The sequence below is a fragment of the Oryctolagus cuniculus genome, chromosome 3, assembly GCF_051225735.1.
Source record: "Oryctolagus cuniculus isolate XC-2025 breed Fujian yellow rabbit chromosome 3, ASM5122573v1, whole genome shotgun sequence".
Classification (NCBI taxonomy): domain Eukaryota; kingdom Metazoa; phylum Chordata; class Mammalia; order Lagomorpha; family Leporidae; genus Oryctolagus; species Oryctolagus cuniculus.
In genome coordinates, this window is record NC_142869.1 from 69,075,168 (window position 1) to 69,101,613 (window position 26,446).

At 38.0% G+C, this 26,446-nt stretch overlaps 1 protein-coding gene across 8 annotated transcripts in view; it reads right to left on the reverse strand.

The window, feature by feature from the left end:
* The window catches only part of HAT1 (histone acetyltransferase 1), an 81,950-nt gene that overhangs the window by 11,182 nt on the left and 44,322 nt on the right, over positions 1-26,446 (reverse strand). For all 8 annotated transcript variants that reach the window (XM_089328152.1, XM_089328155.1, XM_002712286.6 and 5 more), the window contains 6 exons: positions 16,822-17,001; positions 16,433-16,554; positions 15,828-15,932; positions 15,402-15,508; positions 2,678-2,829; positions 87-203 (listed from right to left, as the gene is read on the reverse strand). In XM_089328152.1, coding sequence (XP_089184278.1) covers positions 87-203; positions 2,678-2,829; positions 15,402-15,508; positions 15,828-15,932; positions 16,433-16,554; positions 16,822-17,001 — 783 coding nt within the window. The remainder of the gene's footprint in view (positions 1-86; positions 204-2,677; positions 2,830-15,401; positions 15,509-15,827; positions 15,933-16,432; positions 16,555-16,821; positions 17,002-26,446) is intronic.

Consider the following 26,446-nt stretch of genomic DNA (forward strand, 5'->3'; position numbering starts at 1 on the left):
CTTTACATGCTACACCACAACACTGGCCCCTTCTTATGTTTTAAACAATGACAATACAATGGTTAATAAGAGTTTGAAAGTCATACCTTATATGGGCTAATTAGTCTTCTTTTAATATCCAATCTATAGCTTCTATATTGTTCAGCATCACTCATGTCAGTTACAAGGAGGCGAAGAATTTCATAAACCCGTCTAGCATGTTGCTGTTAAATAAAGAAAAATGTGAACATTTTCAAATTAAAAAAAAAAAACACAGTGACATTTCCAAAAGAATACATGATATGTTTAATGTCTGCCATGGACAAAGAATTGTATTAAATACTAGAGGAAAAACAGTAAAGGAGCTAGCAGTGTACTGAGTGAAACAAATGAACAAGGCATGCTTAATTTAATCACAGAAGTGCTGATGAGTTCTTGCAGTAGTGCACCTAATGAATGTGGGAAATGCTAGGGGAATAAAACCTCAGGTGAATCTTGAAAATGAGTATGCCATTCTGGAAAGAGGTGAGGGCACTGTGTTGGTATGTATGTATGCCTGAGTACATATATGCCCATGTACAGAAAAGCCTGACATTCCTAAAGTAAAAAATAACCAAGAAGCAGGAAGGAAGACAGTGAGGATGAAGCCTTATTTACTGGGGTAAAGAGCTAAACTTCACCCCAGTGGATGATAGTCTTGATATGGGAGACTAGGCAATGAACACAAATGTGAATTCTAAGAAAACCATTATTTTAGCTATATGGAAACATTAGCAAAAGAAGGGCAAAGAAACCAATTAAGTCAATAAACTAGGGGCTGGCACTGTGGCATAGGAGGTAAGGCTACCACCTGTGACAACAGGCATCCCATATGGACGCCAGCTATGTCCTGGCTACTCCACTTTCAATCCAGTTCCTGACTGATGGCCTGGGAAAAGCAGAGGAAGATAGCCCAAGTATTTGGGTCCCTGCTACCTACATGAGAGACCCAGATGAAGCCTCTGGCTGCTGGCAATGGCCCAATTGTGGCCATCTGGGGAGTGAACCAAAAGATAGAAGAGCTCTCTAACTGACTTTCAAATAAATAAATGAATTAATTAATTGAAAAAAATTAAACAAAAGAAGTTAAGCTACTAAACCAGTGCCCCCTCCCTGCAAAATGACGGCATGAACTGTGACAGTACAAATAATAAGGGGACAAAGATTCTAGTAAAAAGAAAAAGATGACCAGGAGGAAGCTATAAAATGACAGTTTTCACAGCCATGGAGTAGATTCAGAAGGCAACAGAACATACTAATAGGATGAAAATTCTAGCCTGAGGGCGAGAGCTTAAGCAGTATCAGTAAGTGTTAAAACCATAAGGTTAGTTAACATCACCTGAGGAAAACATATACCATGATAACAGAGCAAAGGTCAGAATCCTGTAGTAACAGGTAAAGGGCAGACAGAGGACACCACAAATGGTTTAAAGAATATCAGGAGAATAAAAATTCTGGTTTCACTGAAGCCGAAAAATTTCTGTTTGTGCTGTTTAACTTTTAATTTTATTTGAGCAGGGAGGTATGCTATGGGTAGGTTAGGAAAAACAATATTTGTACTTTCTGGAGGGGATACCTGAGTCAAGCCTGAAAAAAATTAAAGTGAGTACCATTTGGCCAGGCAATAGGAGAAGTGGGTACCTGGATAAAAGGAACAGTGTATGTAAAGGGACACAGAAAGATATGGCACAATGGGGAAATGCAAGCAGTTCAGTAATGCCAGAGCAGGTAGGAAACTGGAGCTAGCAGAGCAGGCAGGATACAGATTATGATGGGCTCTGTGGACCTATTTAGGAGCTTGAATTCCTTTAAAAAAAAAAAAAAAAATGGAAGTGGCATAGTATTTGCATGTGATAACCTACACATATATTTCCGTATAAATTTTTTCTTAAATTTTGTTTAGGTGAGAGGCAGAGATAGAGATGACAGATTATCTTAGATAGATAAAGGGAAGAAGGCAGGAAGCATGGAAGGGCAAGCTTCCTCAAATGCTTACAACACTTGCTAGCTGGGAACAAAGCCAGAAGCCAAGAACATCTCTAGGGCTGCCATGTGGATGGGCAAGAATCCAATCATTTGAGCCATCACCACTGCCTTCTAGGATCTGCATTAGCAGGAAGCTGCAGTTAAGAGTGGAGCTAGGTATTTTTTTAAAGATTTAGTTATTTATTTCAAAGGCCCGGCGGGGGGGGGGGGGGGTGTAAAGGAAGGGAGAGAGAGGGAGAGGGAGAGGGAGAGGGAGAGGGAGAGGGAGAGAGAGAGGTCTTCCATCCACTAGTTCACTCCCCAGATGGCCACAATGGCTGGAGCTGCACTGATCCAAAGCCAGGAGCCAGGAGTTTTTTTTCTAGGTCTCCCATGTGGGTGTAGGGGCCCAAGGACTTGGGCCATCTTCTACTGCTTTCCCAGGCCTTAGCAGAGAGCTGGATCGGAAGTGGATCAGCTGGGACTGAACTGGCACCCACATGGGATGCTGGGATTGCAGGCCAAGGCTTTTAACCTGGCTGCATCACAGTGCCAGCCCCAAGAACCTATACTCTTAACTACTGCTACTTCCCACACATGTACTCTTAATGTCCATACTATGTTGTAGTTAAGCTATATACTTTAATAAAAAAAAAATTAACTTTACATCTTTTTTCCTACAAAATAAAAATACCTTATTTATTTTGAATTTTTGTTGTGCCTCTATCGCCATTTCTTCATTGAATCCTTGCATTAACTTTTCTCGGGAAAAACAGGGCAAATCTTGGCAAAGCTTCACAAGCACAAAATCTCTTAATTTCACATAGCTTTTGGATGGATCTTCCGCTGAAGAAATAAAGCAGAATAACACATTCTTTACATAACATGATTCCTTTATCATCTGTAATTTCAACGTATTTGGTAGGCTAGAAATGCAAGTATTCTTAAAACTACAAACAAAATTTACAACATGAAAAGATTATTCCTTATAAAAGAACTATTACCTTTGCCAAGTAAAATCACATGTGTGATGCTTTTGTAAAAACATTTTATTGTTTGTGAAATAAGAACTCATTTCAAATTTAAACTTTTTGACTGGTATATTATCACATGCATCTTAGCTTTATTAAAAAAAAAAGTATCTCTATAAATGAGATTCAAGTTTGGATAAACAATTCCAAATGCAAGAATATTTTTGATGGCTAAGAGTTTCAAAGCTCAATTTTACCTCCCTTTCTTTAATTCGATAACCTTTAGAGTCTTCTATATTTGTTACACAATTAAAAAAAATGTCTTCCCTTTATAAAAGCAAACCCTTTTTGGGGCTGGTATTGTGGCGTAGCAGATTAAGATGCCACCTGCATGGGCACCATTTCCAAAGCCCAGCTGCTCCACTTCTGATCCAGCTCCCTGCTGATGTGCCTGGGAAAGCAACAGAAGATGACCCAAGGACATGGACTGTTGCCACATGGAAGACCAGGAAGAAGCTCCTGGCTTCCAGCCATTTGGGGAATGAACCAGTGAATAGATGATCTGTCTTTCCTTTTCTCTCTGTAATTCTGCCTTTCAAATAAATCAATCAATCTTAAAAATAACAAGTTGGAGGACTCTATTTCCAGATTTCAAGAGTTACTTCAAAGCTACCGTACTCAAGATAGTATGGCACTGCCATAAGAACAGACATTGAGTGGATAAGTAAAATGTGATATATCCATTAAATGGTATATTATTTGGCAATGAAAAGTAGTAAAGTACTGATACAAGCTACAAGAGTGAACCTTGAAAACACTACCTTAGATGAAAGAGACTAGTTGCTTTAAGGGGTAAGAGTAGGAGTGCAGAGTTGGGATTCAAGGAGTACGAATGGGTATGAGGTTTCCTTTGTGGGGAATACAACATTCCAAAGCTAGATTATGAAGGTTGCAAAATTAACTGTACATTTCAAATGAAAACTGTTATGGTATGTTAATTATATGTCAATAAAGCTGCTTAACAAAAGTTTGAGATGGGATAATAACTTATGATTCTCAGACACATATTCATTCAAATCATATGTACTGAATACCTTTCTTTATGGCTCTGTGTGGCATTTAGTTATTAACATCATGTGCAAGCAGTTATTAAGTATTATTTGACATCGGCTTTATAGTAGGAGAACTGAAAGTCACAGTTTTCAGTTTGGTGTAAAATTATAATCTATTAACAATAAAGAAATCATTAGTAAAACAAAGTAACTAAAACATACTCCTATACAATTACCAAATAAACCTAAGATTGTAATGTAATTTGTCATACAAGCCCATCCTTCAATCTTTCCCATGTCTTAAAAAAGAGTTATTTATTTGAAAGGCAAGGTTATATGGAGAGAGGAAGAGAGGTCTTCCATCTGCTGATTCACTCCCAACTGGCTGCAACAGCTGGAGCTGGGCCTATCTGAAGCCAGAAGTCAAGAGCTTCCTCCGGGTCTCCGACATGGGTGCAGGGGCCGAAGCAGTTGAGCCATCCTCCACTGCTTTTCCAGGCACATCAGCAGAGTGCTACATTGCAAATAGAGCAGCAGGGGACTCAACTCAGCACCCATACGGGATGCCAGCATCATTGGCAGCAGCTTTACATGCTACGCTGGTATGCTGATATGGGGGGTCCCAGTCCTTTCTCTTTTTAATTTAGTTGAACCATCCGCAGTTTTATAAGCCACCCAGAAACTTGAAGGACATTCTGATTCCTATATCTGATTCTACCAGTATGTTTTAACTATTACAATAATCTCTTTACTAGCTCTCTAATTCATACTCCCTCATTTTGCAAAAATAAAAATTAATAGATTCTCACACTCCTCTAAATTAAACTGCTCAAGCCTATCAATATAACTTTAATGGGAAACCCAGAAAGAATATATGGAGAGACAATGGTAAAAAACTTACAAATTTGATGAAAACAATCTAAATATTCAGGAAGCTCAACAAATTTCAACTAGGAAAAACAAAAAGCAATCTGTACCTAAACATGCCAAGGCAAAATATGAAAAGCCAGAGACAAAACAAAACAAAAAAAACTTTAAAGAAGCAAAATAAAAATGTCTCATCAGAAACCAAGATGTCAACGGCTGGCATTGTGATGTGGTAGATTAAGTTGATGCCTGCAATGCTGGCATCCCATATTGAAGTGTAGGTTCTAGTCCCAGCTGCTCTGCTTCCAATCCAGCTCCCTGCTAATGCTCCTGGGAAAGCAGCAAAAGACGGTCCAAAAACTTGGGTTCCTGCCACCTACATGGGAGACTTGAATGGAGTTCCAGGCTCCTGGCCTCTGGCTGGCCTAGCCCCAACTGTTGTGGCCATCTGGGGAGTGAACCAGCATTCAAATAACTAATAGATCTTTAAAAAAAAAAATTATTTAGGCTAAGAGAATATGGTACCTCAAACACAAGAAGAAATTAAAAATACTAATAATTATAAAAACAACCATAAAAGCTAATATTTCTATTTTTTCTCCTCTTGATTATATAAAACAATTATAAAAACAGTATTTGGATTACTTGAAGATGTAACAGATATAACCAAAAACAGGAGGGGAGAGAGAATAAGTATATTGAAGCAGTTCCTTTATTTTATTGGAATTCAGTATTAATCTGAAGTAAACTATTACAAGATGCATGTGGCACTGCTCAGAGTAACTACCAGGAAAATAACTAAACAAAATTTTTGAAAAGAGATTAAAATAATTCATTCACTAGAAATATAATTTAACACAAAAGAAGACAGTTACAGAGAAACAGGAACAAAAAGAAATGTGAAACATTTAAAACAAGTAACATAGTGGCAGGCATAATTCCAGGCACACATAATTACATTCAATGTAAAAGTTTGAAACACTGCAATCAAAAGGCAGAGATTATCAGACTGGATTCAAAAGACCCAACTACATGTCATCTACAAGAGAAATATTCAGATTCAAAGACCAATAGGTTGAAAGTATAAGGATGGAAAATGATAAGGCCGGCACCGCGGCTCAATAGGCTAATCCTCCGCCTTGCGGTGCCAGCACACCGGGTTCTAGTCCCGGTCGGGGCGCCGGATTCTGTCCCGGTTGCCCCTCCTCCAGGCCATGGGAGGACCAGGAGAAGCACCTGGCTCCTGCCATCGGATCAGTGCGGTGCGCCAGCCGCAGCGCGCCGACCACGGCGGCCATTGGAGGGTGAACCAATGGTAAAGGAAGACCTTTCTCTCTGTCTCTCTTTCTCTCACTGTCCACTCTGCCTGTCAAAAAAAAAAAAAAAAAAAAAAAAGAGATAAAACATGCAAACAATATGAGAACTGAAATGGTTATATTAATACTGCACAAAAAGTTTAAAACAGAAATACTGTAGGAGGAAAAAGGGGGCACATTTTTTTAAATGACAAAAAGTTAATGCATCTGGAAGATATTACAATTATAAACACATATGTAACTAACAACAGAGTCCCAAACTGGCAGAATTAAACAAACAATTTAACAAAAAACAGAAATTTCAGTCTACTTTCTCAATAATGGGTAGAATTAGATAGAAAATCAGTAATAATACAGAAGACCTGAATGCCACTTTCATCCAACTTTACTTAACTGATATTTATATGGGACAGTATTACCAACTTTTCACAAACTGGAAGAATTATAAACACCATGAACTTTTATGTCAAATTAAACAACATGGATGAAATGGATGGATTCTAGAAAGATACAAAAATGATTCATGAAGTAAGAGTATCTGAATTGACCGATAGCAAGTAATGACATTGTATTGCTAACTAAAAGTCTTTGTAAAAAGAAAAGTGCATGATCAGTAAGCTTTACTGGTAAATTCTACCAAACATTTATAGAGGAAATATTGACAATATTTCATAAATTATTCAGTAAATACAGGAGGGAAGATTTCCCAATTTATTCTATGAGGCCAGAATTACCCTGATATCAAGGGCCTAACACAAAAAATACTGATTTGGTAAAAATCAGTGTCCCTCCTAAATGCAGGTGCAAATGTCCTCAACAAATTATTTGTAAACCAAATTAGCAATATATAAGATAAATCACTTAAAAGGACCACATGGTATATGTATCAGAAAAGCAATGCTAGGGGCCAGTGCTGTGGCATAATGGGCAAGACTGCCGCCTGCAGTGCCAGCATCCCATATGGGCACCAGTTTGAATCCTGGCTGCTCCACTTCCGATACAGCTCTCTGCTATGGGCTGGAAAAGCAGCAGAAGATGGCCCAAGTGTTTGGACCCCTGCACCCACATGGGAAACCTGGAAGAAGCTCCTGGCTCCAGATCACCCAGCTCCGGCCATTGCGGCCATTTGGGGAATGAACCAGCAGATGGAAGACCTCTCTCTCTCTCTGCCTCTCAAATAAATAAATCTTTAAAAAGCCGGAAAAAGATGCAGCATTGAAAGAAAATTACAGACCAATATCCCTGATGAACATAGATGCAAAAATCCTCAATAAAATTCTCGCCAATAGAATGCAACAACACATCAGAAAGATCATCCACCCAGACCAAGTGGGATTTATCCCTGGTATGCAGGGATGGTTTAATGTGCACAAAACAATCAATGTGATACACCACATTAACAGACTGCAGAAGAAAAACCATATGATTATCTCAATAGATGCAGAGAAAGCATTTGATAAAATGCAACACCCGTTCATGATGAAAACTCTAAGCAAACTGGGTTTGGAAGGAACATTCCTCAATACAATCAAAGCAATCTATGAAAAACCCACAGCCAACATCCTATTGAATGGGGAAAAGTTGGAAGCATTTCCACTGAGATCTGGTACCAGACAGGGATGCCCACTCTCACCACTGCTATTCAATATAGTTCTGGAGGTTCTAGCCAGAGCTATTAGGCAAGAAAAAGAAATTAAAGGGATACAAATTGGAAAGGAAGAACTCAAACTATCCCTCTTTGCAGATGACATGATTCTTTATTTAGGGGACCCAAAGAACTCTACTAAGAGACTATTGGAACTCATAGAAGAGTTTGGCAAAGTAGCAGGGTATAAAATCAATGCACAAAAATCAACAGCCTTTGTATACACAGATAATGCCATGGCTGAGGAAGAACTTCTAAGATCAATCCCATTCACAATAGCTACAAAAACAATCAAATACCTTGAAATAAACTTAACCAAGGACGTTAAAGATCTCTACGATGAAAATTACAAAACCTTAAAGAAAGAAATAGAAGAGGATACCAAGAAATGGAAAAATCTTCCATGCTCATGGATTAGAAGAATCAATATCATCAAAATGTCCATTCTCCCAAAAGCAATTTATACATTCAATGCAATACCAACCAAGATACAGAAGACCTTCTTCTCAGATCTGGAAAAAATGGTGCTGAAATTTATATGGAGGCACAAGAGACCTCGAATAGCTAAAGCAATCTTGTACAACAAAAACAAAGCCAGAGGCATCACAATACCAGATTTCAGGACATACTACAGGGCAGTTGTAATCCAAACAGCATGGTACTGGTACAGAAACAGATGGATAGACCAATGGAACAGAATTGAAACACCAGAAATCAACCCAAACATCTACAGCCAACTTATATTTGATCAAGGATCTAAAACTAATTCCTGGAGCAAGGACAGTCTATTCAATAAATGGTGCTGGGAAAATTGGATTTCCACGTGCAGAAGCATGAAGCAAGACCCCTACCTTACACCTTACACAAAAATCCACTCAACATGGATTAAAGACCTAAATCTACGACCTGACACCATCAAGTTACTAGAGAACATTGGAGAAACCCTTCAAGATATTGGCACAGGCAAAGAGTTTCTGGAAAAGACCCGGGAGGCACAGGCAGTCAAAGCCAAAACCAACTATTGGGATTGCATAAAATTGAGAAGTTTCTGTACTGCAAAAGAAAGTCAGGAGAGTGAAGAGACAACCGACAGAATGGGAAAAAATATTTGCAAACTATGCAACAGATAAAGGGTTAATAACCAGAATCTACAAAGAGATCAAGAAGCTCCACAAAAACAAATCCAACAACCCAATTAAGAGATGGGCCAAGGACCTCAATAGACATTTTTCAAAAGAGGAAATCCAAATGGCCAATAGGCACATGAAAAAATGTTCAAGGTCATTAGCAATCAGGGAAATGCAAATCAAAACCACAATGAGGTTTCACCTCACCCCGGTTAGAATGGCTCACATGCAGAAATCTACCAACAACAGATGCTGGCGAGGATGTGGGGAAAAAGGGACACTAACCCACTGTTGGTGGGAATGCAAGCTGGTTAAGCCACTATGGAAGTCAGTCTGGAGATTCCTCAGAAACCTGAATATAGCCCTACCGTTCGACCCAGCCATCCCACTCCTTGGAATTTACCCAAAGGAATTTAAATTGACAAACAAAAAAGAGGTCTGCACCCTAATGTTTATTGCAGCTCAATTCACAATAGCTAAGACCTGGAACCAACCTAAATGCCCATCAACGGTAGACTGGATAAAGAAATTATGCGATATGTACTCTTTAGAATACTATACCGCAGTAAGAAACAACGAAATCCAGTCATTTGCAACAAAATGGAGGAATCTGGAACACATCATGCTGAGTGAAATAAGCCAGTCCCAAAGGGACAAATACCATATGTTCTCCCTGGTCGGTGACAACTGACTGAACACCAAAAAGGAAACCTGTTGAAGTGAAATGGACACTATGGGAAACGGTGACTTGATCAGCATAGCCCTGACTGTTAATGAACAACTTAATACATTATCCCTCTTAGTTTTTTTGTCTGTTCTACTTAATATTACTGGTTTAATTCTGTAATTAATACACAGTTATTCTTAAGTGTTGAAAATTAACTGAAATGTGATCCCTGTTAAACATAAGAGTGGGAATAAGAGAGGGAAGAGATGTATAATTTGGGACATGCTCAAGCTGACTTGCCCCAAATCGTAGAGTTAGAAACATACCAGGGGATTCCAATTCAATCCCATCAAGGTGGCATGTACCAATGCCATCTCACTATTCCAAGTGATCAATTTCAGTTCACAATTGATCATAATGAAAGGACTAAGAGTCAAAGGGAGCACATAAACAAGTCTAGTACCTGCTAACACTAACCGATAGAATAAATAAAGGGGAGAGCGATCCAACATGGGAAGTGAGATACTCAGCAGACTCATAGAATGGCAGATGTCCTAAATAGCATTCTGGCCTCAGAATCAGCCCTAAAGGCATGCGGATCTGACTGAAAAGCCCATGAGAGTATTTCAGGCATGGAAAGCCAAGACACTCTGGCAAAAGATCTCTGTGAGTGAGATCCCAGTGGAAAGAACAGGTCTTCAAAGAAGGAGGTACCTTTCTCTGAAGGGAGGAGAGAACCTCCACTTTGACTATGACCTTGTCTAAACAAGATAAGAATCGGAGAACTCAGAGGGCTTCCATAGCCTTGGAAACTCATGACTGGAGCATAGGGAGATTACTGATGCCATAGACAGGAGTGTCAATTGGTAAAGTCAACAACAGGAGTCACTGTGCACTTACTCCTCATGTAGGATCTCTGTCCTTAATGTGCTGTGCATTGAAGTTTAATGCTATAATGAGTACTCAAACAATATATTTCACTTTGTGTTTCTATGGGGGTGCAAACTATTGAAATCTTTACTTAATGCATACTAAACTGATCTTCTGTAAAAAAAAAAAAAAAAAGAAATTATCAATTCCCAACTTGACTCTCACTGGGATTAAACATGACAATAGGTCTGATCTGATTTCATCATCATTTAAAAAAAAATCATCTATTATTTTTCACTTTATGTTTCTGTGTGGGAGCAAACTGTTGAAATCCTTACTTAATGTATACTAAGCTGATCTTCTGTATATTAAGATAATCGAAAATGAATCTTGATGTGAATGGAAGAGGACAGGGAGTGGGAAAGGGGAGGGTTGTGGGTGGGAGGGATGGTATGGGGGGGAAGCCATTGTAATCCATAAGTCGTACTTTGGAAATTTATATTCATTAAATAAAAGTTAAAAAAATTTTTCAAAAAAAAAAAAAAAGAAAAAGAAAAAAAAGAAATGCAATGCTGATTAAACATTCAAAAAACCCAATTAATATAATATAGCACATTAAAAGAATGAGAAAAACTACATGATCATCCAATAGATGCAGAAAACAGCATCTAACAAAATCCAACACCACATCAAAGGAGTAAAAGTGAATTTTCTCAATTTGATAATGGTCATCTACCAAAAAAAAACCCAACAGTTAACACAATCTAAATAGTTAAAGACTACCTGCTTTCACTATAAGATTGGGAGCAAGACACGGTATATGCTCTCACCATTTCTAGTCAGCATTGTATTGGAGGACCTCAACAATGCAATCAAGCAAGGAAACAAAATAAAATGCATATGACTACAAAGGAAGAAGTAAAAATATCTTTATTTGTAGACAACATGGTTCCGTACAAAGAAAACCCTAGCCAAAAAACTACAACTAATGAACAAGCTCAGCAAGAGTACAGAACAGAAGATAAAAAACAAGTGAGTGTTTACCTGTTTACTAAGAAACCTGTATATGGGTTCAATGCCCAGCTTCAAGTCCTGACCAGCAGATGGAAGATGTCTCTCTCTCTCTGCCTCTCCTCTCTCTCTGTAACTCTGACTTTCAAATGAATAAATAAATCTTAAAAAAAAAAAAAAAAAAGAAAAAAAAAAAAAAGAAAGAAATATGGCCTGGAGCTGGGCATTGTGGTGTAATGGGTTAAGCTGCTACCTCCAATGCTGGCATCCCGTAAGGGCGCCAGTTCAAGTTCCAGAATAAGGGAAATTTAAAAGACAAAGATACTGAGTAGTTTATATACCACTGGTAAATACTGATATATATTTTATCTACACACATAGACACATACACATTCTGTCTGTCTGTCTTTCTAGCTACACACCCATATATGCTAGCCCAGGATTAATTTCTATTGCCAAATGCAGCATTTCAGAATTCTGGAATGTAAGAAAATGGTTCATTTTAAACACAGAATGAAAAATTTGTAGCAAAACTCACTAAGCAAAATAGGATGTTATGGAGTAGCCAACTCACAGAGAAGGAAGGAGGAAGCTTACTATGTAACTTAGGTGACATCTGGGAAGATTGTATACTTCACAGTACTCAGCCAATGAGGAACCAGGGGAGGGACTTGAGTGCTAGGATATAAATTGCAGGTGTGCATGCTCAACAGATACCTGATCTTGCAACACTGGTAATAAAGTTTCACTTTCACTGTACTTTCTGAGTCTGATTCCAACTCTTGAGTGGACAGGTGAGGATATTTTCCACATGGAGGCAAACTAGTCATTGATTCTACTTACAAAGTTACACACTGAGATGTATTTAAATATGGTATCTTAAGAGGCTGAAATCCTCACAAAGAAGATAGTACATAATGTAATGAACTGTCTTCCTGTATTCTACCTAAAATTGAGTGCTAAAAAAAGAAAAATGGGTGGCAAATACACCACAAACACCTATCCATTGGAAGTAAAATACAACTTAGGCCACCAATGTTAAGTTTAATTATTACTCTATCTGGCTATTTGTCAAATAAGCAAAAGGCCATCTCAATATACATAATTTCTTGGATTGCAAAGGGAGATCCAGAGCCTGTTAAAGTTGTGCAAAGTTAAAAGTATACAAGATAACAAACAAACAGAGACAAAGGCAACCAACATGACTAGACTGGGAAACTGCAAGGTTTTATATTTTAAAGACTGGGTATGGAAATCCAAAGAAGTATCTTAATGAGAAAGCTGATAAGGCATTTTTAATATTTTATAATGCTGAGAAATGTTAATGCTGAAAATAAAGGCTGAAACTAGTTGTCAAATTCAGAAGTCCTTTTGCATGTTTAGCCTTTTTTCTTTAAAGAGACTTCAGTTTCTAATGAATAATAGCAATGAACAAAGGCTACCATTATTGATGACTCTTCACTGAGATTTAAGAAATAAAATTCTTTATCTGCTAATTGGTGCTAAGTATGAAGGACTTTATTGGTTGGAGTAGACAGAAGAAAAGTGGTTAAGAGGCTTCAGAGAAACAACCCCTGCTGGCACATTACCCACTAGAGTAGACAAAGACTACTTATGTGAACTCCAGATTAAAATCCCCAAAAATGCCCCTTCGTGTAGCACCAAGTCCAAGCTCTGTGAGTGGAGACTAAACAATGTTCAGATAAGCCTAAAAAAATGGTATAGTTTATATTGTTTCTATAGTTTTGCAAGTTACTAAGCTAGTGGAGGTATCATTTAAGCAATTTATAATTCCTGATATAAACTAAGTTTCATAATTACTTCTTTATATTGTTCAAGCTTTTTTTTATTTTTAGCTCATTTAACGTAGTAGAAAAGTCAGATAAAAAGATAATTCAATTCTGTAAGTGTGGAGCTCACTATTAAAAACAGCATGCTTTCCTCTAGTTTATTTAGCTATCCTACAGGGTCAGTTCACTATTTTGGACAAACTTTATTTACAGTGGTCAAGCAAAACCACTATACTGAAAGAAAAATAAGGAAACTGAAAATCTGCCACCAGTCTTTTTATATTTGCTAGTTGAGAATTTGGTTATTTTGAGTTTGGTTTGTGTGTGTTATATGTATAGGCCTTTAAACAACAAACTGATTAAATAAAATTCAAAACCAGCATTTTTTAAAACAAGCTGGCATTTTGGTACATGTTAAATACTGCAATTTAAAAAATAAAAGATGTATTCAAACTCAAAGAATTTGCAAGTTTTGCTACCTAATTTAGATGAGAATATCTGTACAGGCTGAGTATTGCTGATCCAAAATGCTTAGGACCATAAGTGTTTCAGGTTTCAGAGTTTTTTGGATCTTGGAATATTTGCATTGGCTTTACCAGCTAAGCATCCTTAGTTTGAAAAATCTGAAACTTTTTTTTTTTTTTTTTTTTTCAGATTTATTTATATGAAAGGCAGAGTTACAGAGAGGCAGAAGCAGAGGCAGAGGCAGAGGGAGAGGCAGAGAGAGAGAGAGAGAGAGAGGTCTTCTATTTGCTGGTTCACTTGGCCGCAATGGCTAGAGCTGGGTCGATCCAAAGCCAGGAGCTTCTTCCGGGTCTCCCACGTGGGTGCAGGGGCCCAAGGATTTGGCCTATCTTCTACTGCTTTCCCAGAGCATAGCAGAGAGCTGGATCAGAAGTAGAGCAACCAGGACTTGAACCAGTGCCCATATGGGATGCTGGCACTGCAGGCAGTGGCCTTACATGCTGTGCCACAAGGCTGGCCCCTGAAAAATCTGTAACTTTTAAAGTGTGAAGTAGTCCTCAAGATGTTTCAGATTTTGGAACATTTTGAGTAGGGCTGAGGACTTATACAGTAATTCAGTGGTTGCCATGTAATATTATCTGTAATTCTACTTCTTAAAGATGCTTGGGCCGGCGCCGCGGCTCACTAGGCTAATCCTCCGCCTTGCGGCGCCGGCACACCGGGTTCTAGTCCCGGTCGGGGCACCGGATTCTGTCCCGGTTGCCCCTCTTCCAGGCCAGCTCTCTGCTGTGGCCAGGGAGTGCAGTGGAGGATGGCCCAAGTGCTTGGGCCCTGTACCCCATGGGAGACCAGGATAAGTACCTGGCTCCTGCCATCGGATCAGCACGGTGCGCCGGCCGCGGCGGCCATTGGAGGGTGAACCAACGGCAAAGGAAGACCTTTCTCTCTGTCTCTCTCTCACTGTCCACTCTGCCTGTCCAAAAAAAAAAAAAAGATGCCGCTTTTTTCTAAAGAGCAGTCTCCTTCCTTCTTCTCAACATTCTATTCATAAAACTACTTCTATAACTAATCCATAATGGAAGATGTAACTGTCAAAATAGACTGAAAAAGTAAGTTATACCATATCTGCAATGGATTTATGCCTGACCAACATTTGTTCACTTGAGACTGGCACTGTGGTTTATTGGGTAAAGCTGCCACTCCACTTCCCATCCAGCTCCTTGTTAATATACCATGGAAAGCAGCAGCAGATGGCCTGAGTGCTTAGGCTCCTGCACCCACAGGAGAGACCCAAATGAAGCTCCTGGCTCCTGGCTTCAGATCAGCCACTGTGACCATCTGGGGAGTGAACCAGCAGATGGAAGATTTCTCTCTCTCCCTCTCTAATTCTGCCTTTCAAATAAATAAATAAACCTTTAAAAAATTCTGTTCAATTAAACACTTCACAAAAACAATCTATTCACAAAGGCATATGATCTAAAATGTAATTTTAAGTCATTTTTAGACAGGTCTTAAAGAGCTGTAGGAGAATGTTGCTCTTTAAAACTGAATAGTTACTTCTGATAAAAACAAAGTCAGTAAAGAAGATATTGTTTAGAAAGTCTCATTCTTTCAGTAACAAAACAAGTTTTACATACCTGTAATATCAAGAACTGAAGGAGACGCAATGTAGTATCTATGAACTGTTTCAAGAAGTTGAGCACCGTGGCCTTGACCTTGAAATGGAGTCAATATCAGCATCTGACTATGGTAAAGAAATTATTTTAAAATTAAAATATCACAACATACCCAGTTTAAAAATTGCAAATCACTGTAGTATTATGAGCACTTTAAAGTCTGTGATTTTTTTAATTCAACCTTCAAGAAACACAAAAATTATTGAGACACTCAAAATAGGTTTACTTTTCCACAGTTTCAAAGGGAACAATGAAATAAATCAGTACATAGCCAATGAATAATGGTGATTTTTTAAACAAATCAACACTATTTTAACAAGTATTGGAAACTTCAGCAGTTCCTTCTTCTGAAATAAAAGACAAGGCACGTGTTATACTGCCAATTACCTTACACGTGGCCGGGTTTTGTCTGGGTACACATAGTAATTATAGACTGTCATGTAGCCTACGGTCGCAAAGAGCGTAGCTCCATCCTTATTATACTTCTCAAATCTGCAGATAAAACAGAAAGCCAAGCAGGTCAATTACAGTCGCGCTCCCATGCAGTGTCCATTTTCTTTTCCATTCTCTGACTGAATTTTCAGTGTCAGCAAGCTACTCTGTGAGGGCCCAATGGGTACACCTGCTATGTCCTGAATGTACAATTCACTTAATTGGTGTGCAGCAACTTGGATAAATCAGACCTCTTTACATCACTTCAGTGCACTTGCCTATTATAAAGATGAATAGGTGGCAAGTAAAAGAAAACACAGGCAAAGCTCATTTTACTGTTTAAGCCTACATTCAGGGCCCTAACGGACAACAGCATTTAATTCAGTTCTATTCTCAAGGTCTCCGAAAGCATAATGAAGGAAAACTCAAGCCTCATAAACAATGGTTTTTCTTTCCTGGGAAAAATATCATTATACTGTCCCAATAATTGGGCTGCCACAATTAAAAAGCTGGCTTTGTGGAGGTAATAAGGTCTACTGTTGCTTTAGAACTGTACTTACACTAGAAAGTAGTGCCATCTTTCATCATCCACGTCAATAAAGCTAGCAGTTTCAATAAACCACATCAAAAAGGTCTGAAGCCTTTCATGATATTCTCGAAAGCCTGTACATGTCATGTCAGCCTAGGGAAAAAGCCAGGAAAAGTCAGGTGAAACTCATCACAGAGGTAAGTGTAAGTCTGCAAGACACAAAACTATCCTGTGGGAAAATGTTTAGAAGTCTCAGATTAAATGTGTACATACAGACACACAGATACACACACAAAATAGATGTTTTTAATGATGATAAAAGCTTGTTTCCTGAAATTAGAAAAACCAATAAAAATAACAAAACTGCATATAAGTTGCAGACAAATGAGTAACTTTACCCCAGAAATACTTTATCTTTACCTTATATATCTGAAATGTGAAGTTTTCTCCTCCTGTGGGACTGAGAACTGAGTATGTATGAAGTAAGGTTCCAAATGGCTTGAAATCAACTTCTTTTTCCAGCAAAGAAAGAAAATCATTCGTGTTTGTGCAAAATCCAGGTGGAATGATTTGTCTAATTTTGCCCTCAACATCATCCGCCTAAGAAATGGAAGATAAGGGACCCCCCCAAAAAAAAATTAACAGCAAATTTGACTTTTAGCTTAATTTCTTTGAAAAGGACAAAACCAACAAACATTTTAAAACTTCAGTTGACAAAGTAGTAAACATGTAATGAACTGGAAAAGAATGAGTTTCCTATGTACAAACTACTGTCACACAAATTTAAGATGAGCTTAATTATAACATAAGCATAAATTACAAGAGGCAGGTAATCTAATACCAAGGGCAAAAACAAAGGCAATGCTACTGAAATTTCCGACACCATATAGAAAAAATGCTGACTATATCCATTCATAACTGGAACTGGTTGCTTATTTTATATGTATCAAAGAGATCATATTATCCAAGACATGAAAAGATCACCAACAACAGTGAGGTTAAGGCTACAGCCTGACCAAATGAATAGCAATCTCATAATGAAAAAGTAGGTCACAACTCTCATGCCAAATTCACAACTAAGACGATAATTTTAAAAATATATACCAATTTAGGAAATACACAAATTATATAAATGGATATAGTATCCACTCATCCCTATAATCTGACACAATTTTTACAGACCTGAATTTGTGGCAGTAAAAAAAAGACTGGGCAACAAAATTAAACTCAGAGATTAAAATTACCCTTGTTAAACAACCTTGATGAATGTTAAAACTATCAGCTGAGCAGACTTCATAATCCTTTTCAAAACCCCAAAAGACCACTTGATTGAATACATTTACTACTTCTCTTTAACCATGAATATTTGATGAAGTCTTACAATAAAGTATTACTGCTTCTCACCAGGCAATAAAACTTAATGAATTGGTCTCAACTTAACAAAACCTTATCCCTCAATACAGTCCCTAAAAGCCTGACATTACATTCAACAAAATGAGCTTGCATTCTATTCAAACTTTTTCCTGAACAATGAGGCCAGGTTTTTACTTAATGGAGTTTGCCGTGAGTTCAGCTGTAATGTTTGTATTGTATCTATTTCCACAAGGACTGACACAAGAACACTTTGTGTTAACTTACTAAGCAGCTCTTTCATACCGTTTACATGCATGATGGGTATTACTTCTAAACCAAGACCCTTGCTACTTAGCATTCAAAACAGGGAAATTAAGATGCTTAGGACAAAATACACTACAAAAGGCTAATACAACATGCTACTAATTCCTGTCCTTTCAACCGTCTTTTAACTAAGTAGAAGCAATGCACCTGCAGATGAATAGCACTTTATTATCATTCAGTTACATTTTGGGATAGAGAACCAAGGATGAAGTTTATCACAAACAAGTTTTATTTTCAATGCTCTGGTACCACCAACATTTATATATAATTTGTTGATAGCTGTAAAAGTAAGGGCTGTTATTTAAAATACAGTTCTTCAAGATTTTGCCTGAAAGTTTATTTCCAATGTGTACCAATGTGTAATCCACTCACCCTAAAGATCAAATAAACCACATTTGATAGACCATCTTTGCTTATTTTATAAGTATGTATTTAATAAATATTTTTCCTACATAACGTTGAAAGACAATCTTCAGCATATTTTACAGAGCCAGTACAATTTCAACAACTATATAAGGAATTTAATTGTGTAGCAACTGAAGTCCACAATCATGATGGGCAAAGTAGTATAATACACTTTTAGTTCAGGTGTTTAAAAAATCAATAAAAACTACTTTGACTAAAGAGGTTTGTAATCTATCAGTTAAAAAATCACTTCAAGTATTCACAGAATATATCTTAAACTTTATTTTAAAATATATTCACAGAATATATTTTAAAACTTTCTCTCTGTTCTGTCTTCTAAATAAGACACTGCAAAGCATGATCAGAAAATCTTGTACTCAAATATCTTGCACCAAATCTTCTTCAAAGATTTCTCAGAAACTCTAAGTTTCAAGTTCAAGTGGCAGTTCGAGAGGAGAGTGGAGCAATCCAAAAGTTTGGGCTCAATAAAATTAAAGAGAGTTCATGTTTAATTTTCAGTCTTCAAAGGATACCTATTAATTATAATAAATATCTTCAAATATTTTATTCTAAACATGTTTTTACACATTCCTTTAAGAACTTTTACAGGAGGGGGCTAAGCATACAGCAAAGAATTATTAATATACACATATTCATATGTGTATCTAATAAACTTACACAAGACATACAACTTCAACCAAATATCTCTTTCAATTTTAGAATTCAGAACTTTGCTTCACTAAAGGAAAAGTGCTTTTATTTCTCTACTAAATGATTGCTTTTAAAAATAAATCCTATAACCACCATGTCTTAGAAATTTGTATTTTCTAAAGTACTTTAGTTCAGTTAAATTTAAAATATTCATTCATATTGGTCAAAAAAGGCAATTATCACTAGAGGAAAAAAAATCCATCATATTTAGTTGAATGTTGAGTTAAAGATGAACTGAAACAAAGCTCTTAACTCCAATGTTTTGGTCTGTAAGTTCAGACCGTATTTCTGAAGATTACTGAAAAATTTCAAGAACATTATTCTAAACTTCAATTAAAATTATTTGTGGCCAGCGCTGTGGCGTAGGGGGTAAAGCCACCGCCTGCAGTGCCAGCAGCCCATGAGGGTACCAGTTCAAATCCCGGCTGCTCCACTTCTGATCTAGCTCTCTGCTATGGCCTGGGAAAGTAGTTTAAGATGGCCCAAGCCCCTGGGTCCCTGCACCTGCGTGGGAGACCCGGAAGAAGCTCCTGGCTCTGGGCTTCGAATCGGCAGCTCTAGCCATTGCGGCCAATTGGGAAGTGAACCAGCAGATGGAAGACCTCTCTCTCTCTGCCTCTCCTTCTCTGTGTAACTCTGACTTTCAAGTAAAATAAATCTTTAAAAAGTTATGTAAAAATGTAAAAAGGGTAATAAATTAAGCAGAATAGACCAAGAATCCAGAATGTGACTTAATGTACTTAATGTATATAATTAATAAAAACATTCCCTGTAAGTATTTTCCCAACATCTGGCAATTTATTTAAAAGAAGCCAAGAATATAAATAACTATTCTAGTTAGGTCTTATGGTAGGCAGGTCATGATGATATGTTTTTAAACTGTGTATCCTCTATGATCATTTCAAATTCAATGTTCTATACATAAAGATGTTCTTAGGAAGAAATCTACGTTTTCCTCATCACTGCATAAAGCAGTGTGCCTGAGAATAACTTGTAATCTGTTATGTTCATACTTCTATATGAACTGATACAATTTGAAGACCCGATAACCTAATGTCTTATGTTAAGCAGAACCATTTGTCTACATATGTCTATAGCAAGTTATCTTTGAGCTTCCAACTAAAGGCATGTTAAGTAGGTGGTTCATGTTGTTCATCCATCCTCCAGTTCACTCCCCAGATGCCTGCAGTAGCCAGGGCTGGGCTGGGCTAGGCTGGGCTACACTGAAGCCAGCAGGCTGGAACTCAATCTAGGTCTCTCATGTGGGTGGCAGGGATGTAAGTACTTGAGCCATCACCTGCTGCCTTCCATGGTGCACATTAGCAGGAAGCTAGAATAGATACAGAACAGGGACTCAAACACAGACACTCCAGTATAGTATGCATGTGTCTTAATTGCTGCACCAAAAGCTTAACCCCTCAAGATTTATTTTTATGGCCAGCGCCGCAGCTCACTTGGCCAATCTTCCGCCTGTGGTGCCGGCACCACGGGTTCTAGTCCCGGCTGGGGCGCCAGTCCTGTCCCAGTTGCTCCTCTTCCAGTCCAGCTCTCTGCTGTGGCCCGGGAAGGCAGTGGAGGATGGCCCAAGTGCTTGGGCCCTGCACCTGCATGGGAGACCAGAAGGAAGCACCTGGCTCCTGGCTTTGGATCAGTGCAGCGTGCCGGCTGTAGCAGCCATTTGGGGGATGAACCAATGGAAGGAAGACCTTTCTCTCTGTCTCTCTCTCTCTCACTGCCTAAATCTGCCTGTCAAAAACAAAAAAGATTAATTTTTATAAGTATGTAGGATTTTTCTATAAGACAAAAGACTACAGAAAAAAATTTCAAAACTGCTCTCATTAGCTCTCAAATTCAATCCATATCAATGGGACAAAGGATAACCTGACTGAAACGCATAGATAATAACCTGTTCATATATTTCAACTTCCTCTATCAAACTTTTCACAGAAATACTAGCAATCAGCGAGACTGATCAAGCTTAGTTACATGCTCTTTCACTAAAAAGCAGTGAAATACCCCAAGAGGACACAGGAGGTACTAATAAAAGCAAAAGTCAGAAACAACTATAAGGCCGGCGCCGCGGCTCAATAGGCTAATCCTCCACCTTGCGGCGCCAGCACACCAGGTTCTAGTCCCGGTCGGGGCGCCGGATTCTGTCCCAGTTGCCCCTCTTCCAGGCCAGCTCTCTGCTGTGGCCAGGGAGTGCAGTGGAGGATGGCCCAAATGCTTGGGCCCTGCACCTCATGGGAGACCAGGAGAAGCACCCAGCTCCTGCCATCGGATCAACATGGTGCGCCGGCCACAGCGCGCCAGCGGTGGTGGCCATTGGAGGGTGGACCAACGGTAAAAGAAGACCTTTCTCTCTGTCTGTCTCTCTGTCACTGTCCACTCTGCCTGTCAAAAAATAAAAAAATAATAAAAAATAAAAAAAAGAAACAACTATAAGATGAACCAACCATCAGTGTCCAAATAATACAATTTATTGTATTGTAAAACTCAGAATTATGATTTTGCCTTTAAAGATGATGGCTAGTGGGGAGATTTCACAGGCATCTTAATTGTTACTAAATAATTTTAGATATAATTGCAGAACTCAGCTTGCAAAAGAAAAAAGGTGATGAAAGATTAATGTAATGGCAAAATTCTAATAAGTTAATTTTTAAGCACATTTGCTATGGCTACTGACCACCTAAAGTGGTATATTTTTCCTACTCAAAAATAATGATACATAGTACGACCTGCCAAAACTCAAATAAGACATATAACAGTCTCAAACCCAAAACATTCAACATAAAATTCTTGATTTTTTCCCACTTACACCTACTTTTCCAGTGCTCCCTGTATCTGTTAATAGTATCACTACTGTTTAGGCAATGGGGTACTCTGTGTTCCTCTTGCTCATCCATTACATCTAATTCAATGTTAATCCCTACTGGCTCTACCTTCAAAATATAACCTGACAGCTAAATGCAGTGTCTCCTCTAATACTGTAATGTTACAGTCTTGCTTCATTTACTCTTGCCCCCTACAGTGTATTCTCTGCATAGCAGCCAAAGTCTTTTTTTAAGATCTATTTGTTTTTGAAAGGCAGAATTACAGAGAGGCAGAGGCAGGCAGAGAGAGAGAGAGAGAGAAGTCTTCCATCCACTGAGTCAGTCTCCAAATTGCTGCAACGGCCAGAGCCAGGCGGATCCAAAGCCAGGAGCCAGGAGCCTCCCCCTGGATCCCTAACATGGGTGCCGGGGCCCAAGGACCTGAGCCATCCTCTACTGCTTTCCCAGGCCATAGCAGAGAGCTGGATTGGAAGTGGAGCAGCTGGGGCTCGAACCAGCGCCCACTTGGGATGCTGGCACTGCAGGCAGCAGCTTCTGTCACCATGTCACAGCAACAGTCCCCCAAAATCATCTTTTAAAAATGTAAAACACATCGTATGACTCCTTACTTAAAACCTTTAAAGGCTATCAATACTCTTATCTCTTAGAAATATCCTACTGTAGCCTCAAAGACTCTAAACAATTTAGCTTTGCCACCACTTTCAACCATCTCCTACTCTTCACTCCATCACTACAATAATTTAACAACAGGGATATTTATATACTACAAAACTGCCAAAACTGTTTCTTTCTGTACTGTATAAATGCCAAGGCTGTTATATTTTCAGGGCCTTTGTATTTGCTGGTCCCTCTGCTTAGTAAACTTTCGCCTCAGATTATTACATGGCTAGCTGCTCCTCCCTTAGTCGGAAACCAGTAGGATGTTTCTTCACTGTCCCGGAAGATAGAAAAGACAGCACATTACCCCACATCCACTATCCATTCTTCTTTACAAGGGGAAGAAAAATCTCTCCTTGAACATTTAATATAAACGATCTTTGACCATGAAGCAAATAAGTAACCCTGCAAATACATTATAAAATATTGATTTCTTACTCCTAAACAAAGTATTTGTAAATGGAAAAACCTGGTTCTCAAAACTGGTAGAATTAGAAGTCAATGCAAATATATAGCTATTTTCACTGCATGTAGTATATGAAAGATTTATCAATAACTGAGTCAATAGTTTCTTTGGGAAAAAAATCAATTCACCACTATCAAATGCAACTTAAAAAAAAAAAAAAAAAAAAAAACAAACCAGCCCCTCAAACAGTGAGTTAAAACACAAGGAAAACTAGCACCTGCATTTTTATTATGAATATCTAGCTGGGTTGACTCTGGAGAATTAAACTAGTAAGAAAAATTTGAATATTGAAATACTCCATTTTAATAAATGTGTTCAATGCTAGTTTAAGGTTAAATCTTTTCAAATACAAATTATTTTGTTTATTGCAGCTCAATTCACAATAGCTAAGACCTGGAACCAACCCAAATGCCCATCAACAGTAGACTGGATAAAGAAATTATGGGACATGTACTCTATAGAATACTATACAGCAGTCAAAAACAATGAAATCCGGTCATTTGCAACAAGATGGAGGAATCTGGAAAATATTATGCTGAGTGAATTAAGCCAGTCCCAAAGGGACAAATATCTTATGTTCTCCCTGATCGGTGACAACTAACTGAGCACCAAAGAGGAAACCTGTTGAAGTGAAATGGACACTATGAGAAACAGTGACTTGATCAGCTCTTGTCCTGACTGTTGATGTACAATGTACTTTATCCATTTTTGTATTTTTTTTGTTCTAGTACTATTGGTTGAACTCTGTAATTAACACACAATTATTCTTAGGTATTTAAATTTTAACTGAAAAGTGATCCCTGTTAAATATAAGAGTGGGAATAAGAGAGGGAGGAGATGTACAATTTGGGACATGCTCAAGCTGACTTGCCCCAAATGGTGGAGTTAGAAACGTGCCAGGGGATTCCAATTCAATCCCATCAAGGTGGCATGTACCAATGCCATCTCACTAGTCCAAGTGATAATTTCAGTTCACAATTGATCACACTGATAGGTCTAAGAGTCAAAGGGATCACACAAACAATACTAGTGTCTGCTAATACTAACTGATAGAATCAAAAAGGGAGAGAACAATCCAACATGGGAAGCGGGATACACAGGAGACTCACAGAATGGCAGATATCCTAAATAGCACTCTGGCCTCAGAATCAGCACTTAAGGCATTCAGATGTGGCTGAAGAGCCCATGAGAGTATTTTAGGCATGGAAAGCCAAGACACTCGGGGTGGGGGGGTGGGGGTGGGCACGACCTAAATGAAAGATCTCTGCAAGTGAGATCCCAGTGGAAAGAATGGGGCCATCAAAGAAGGAGGTACCTTTCTCTGAAGGGAGGAGAGAACCTCCACTTTGACTAAGACCCTGTCTGAATAAGATTGAGGTCAGTGAACTCAAAAGGCTTCCATAGCCTTGGCAACTCATGACTAGAGCCTAGGGAGATTACTGACGCCATAAACAAGAGTGTCAAATTGTTAAGTCAACAACAGGATCACTGTGTACTTACTCCTCATGTGGGATCTGTCCTTAATGTGTTGTCCAATGTGAAGTAATGCTATAACTAGTACTGAAACAGTATTTTACACTCTGTGTTTCTGTGTGCAAACTGATAAAATCTTTACTTAATATATACTAAATTGATCTTCTGTATATAAAGATAATTGAAAATGAATCTTGATGTGAGTGGAATGGGAGAGGGAGCGGGAGATGGGAGGGGTGCGAGTGGGAGGGAAGTCATGGGGGAGGGAAAGCCATTGTAATCCATAAACTGTACTTTGGAAATTTATATTTACTAAATAAAAGTTTAAAAAAATTTTTGAATATGGAAATACTCCATTTTAATGAATGTGTTCAATGCTAGTTTAAATCTTTTCAAATACAAATTACAACTACAATATTACAATCATATTGGTAAAATTTAGAAAACTTCCTAGGTACCTAAACTATTGAGTAAAACAAATAGTAAATACAGTTATATATTTATCTGGCAAGCAGGGTCATGTCAAATATGGCTGGGAAGTGGAACAAAACAAGTAAACAAAATATCCCAAGTAATATTCATAATATTTATAGCATTAAAACTGAATAATGTATGTGAGACTAATGATAAATGAAATGACTGACATACCAATTATCTTGGTATGCTCATTAAACATTGTATACATGTAAAAACATATCACACTGCAGCCCATAAATGTGTACACTAATGTGTTTAATTTTTAAAAATGTAAACAGACTATTTCAGACCTCTTTTCTACTAAAATTTGTTTTATACACGATTCCATGAAGCTCACCAATATGGAATTTGTATCTTTAAGGGGACTGTCTGCTAGAGGAAAGCCCCTCACAATTACAACCAGTAAATTGGGAGCTAATAGCATAAAACATAAAATGTTTTATTTTAATATGCCTTTTTCAAAAAACCAGAAATAAAAAGTAACAAGATCAAGAGTCTAAATGCATTTAGAACAGGCCATAAATAGTTTTAATGTCTTTTAATCAGGATACCACTACATATTATGCATAGTATCATTAAGTGATCCTCTCCTCGAACAATCTTATTTAACTAGTTGTATGACTTTACAATAAAACAAAATAAAAATGTAAATAATAAGGATGAAGTAAGTCAGTTCAAGGAATAAGAGTTTTTAATCAAAAAAGGTGGGTGGGGGGCACAGAGTTGATGTAAAATCAGACATTAAAGTCTGTTTAAATTCTTTATAAATTTGGTTTCATTATTAGTGCTTTAGGGATTGATATGTTTATTTATTTTCATTTTTATTTGAAGGGCAGAAAAAGGAGATTGATTTTCCATCCGCTGGTTAACTTCCCAAATGTCTGCAATAGCCAAGACTGGGCCAGGCTGAAGCCAGGAGTCTGGAATCAATCCAGGTCTCACACATGGGTAGCAGAGACTCAAGTACTCAGGGCATCACCTGTGGCCTCCCACAGTATACATTAGCTAGAAGCTAGAATCAGACAGAGCTGGGACTTATACGCAGGTACCTCCAATATGGGGTGTGGTGACTAAAAAACTGCCAAATGCCGACCCCAGAAACTGATACTATTACAGAAAAGCTATGACATCCAGTATGTAGTAATAAGAAGCTTATTTTCCTATTTTAATTTTCTGCCTAGTGTGTGGGTAGCATTATCAACAATATGGCAGATATGGTTTAATAAAACTTGCTGGATTTGTTAAGTGCAAAGAATAAGAGATTATTTTATCAGTATAACTAACAAAATAGTATTTACTTTTGAAAACGTCAATTCTGTAAAGTAATTCTTGATAAATTTACAAT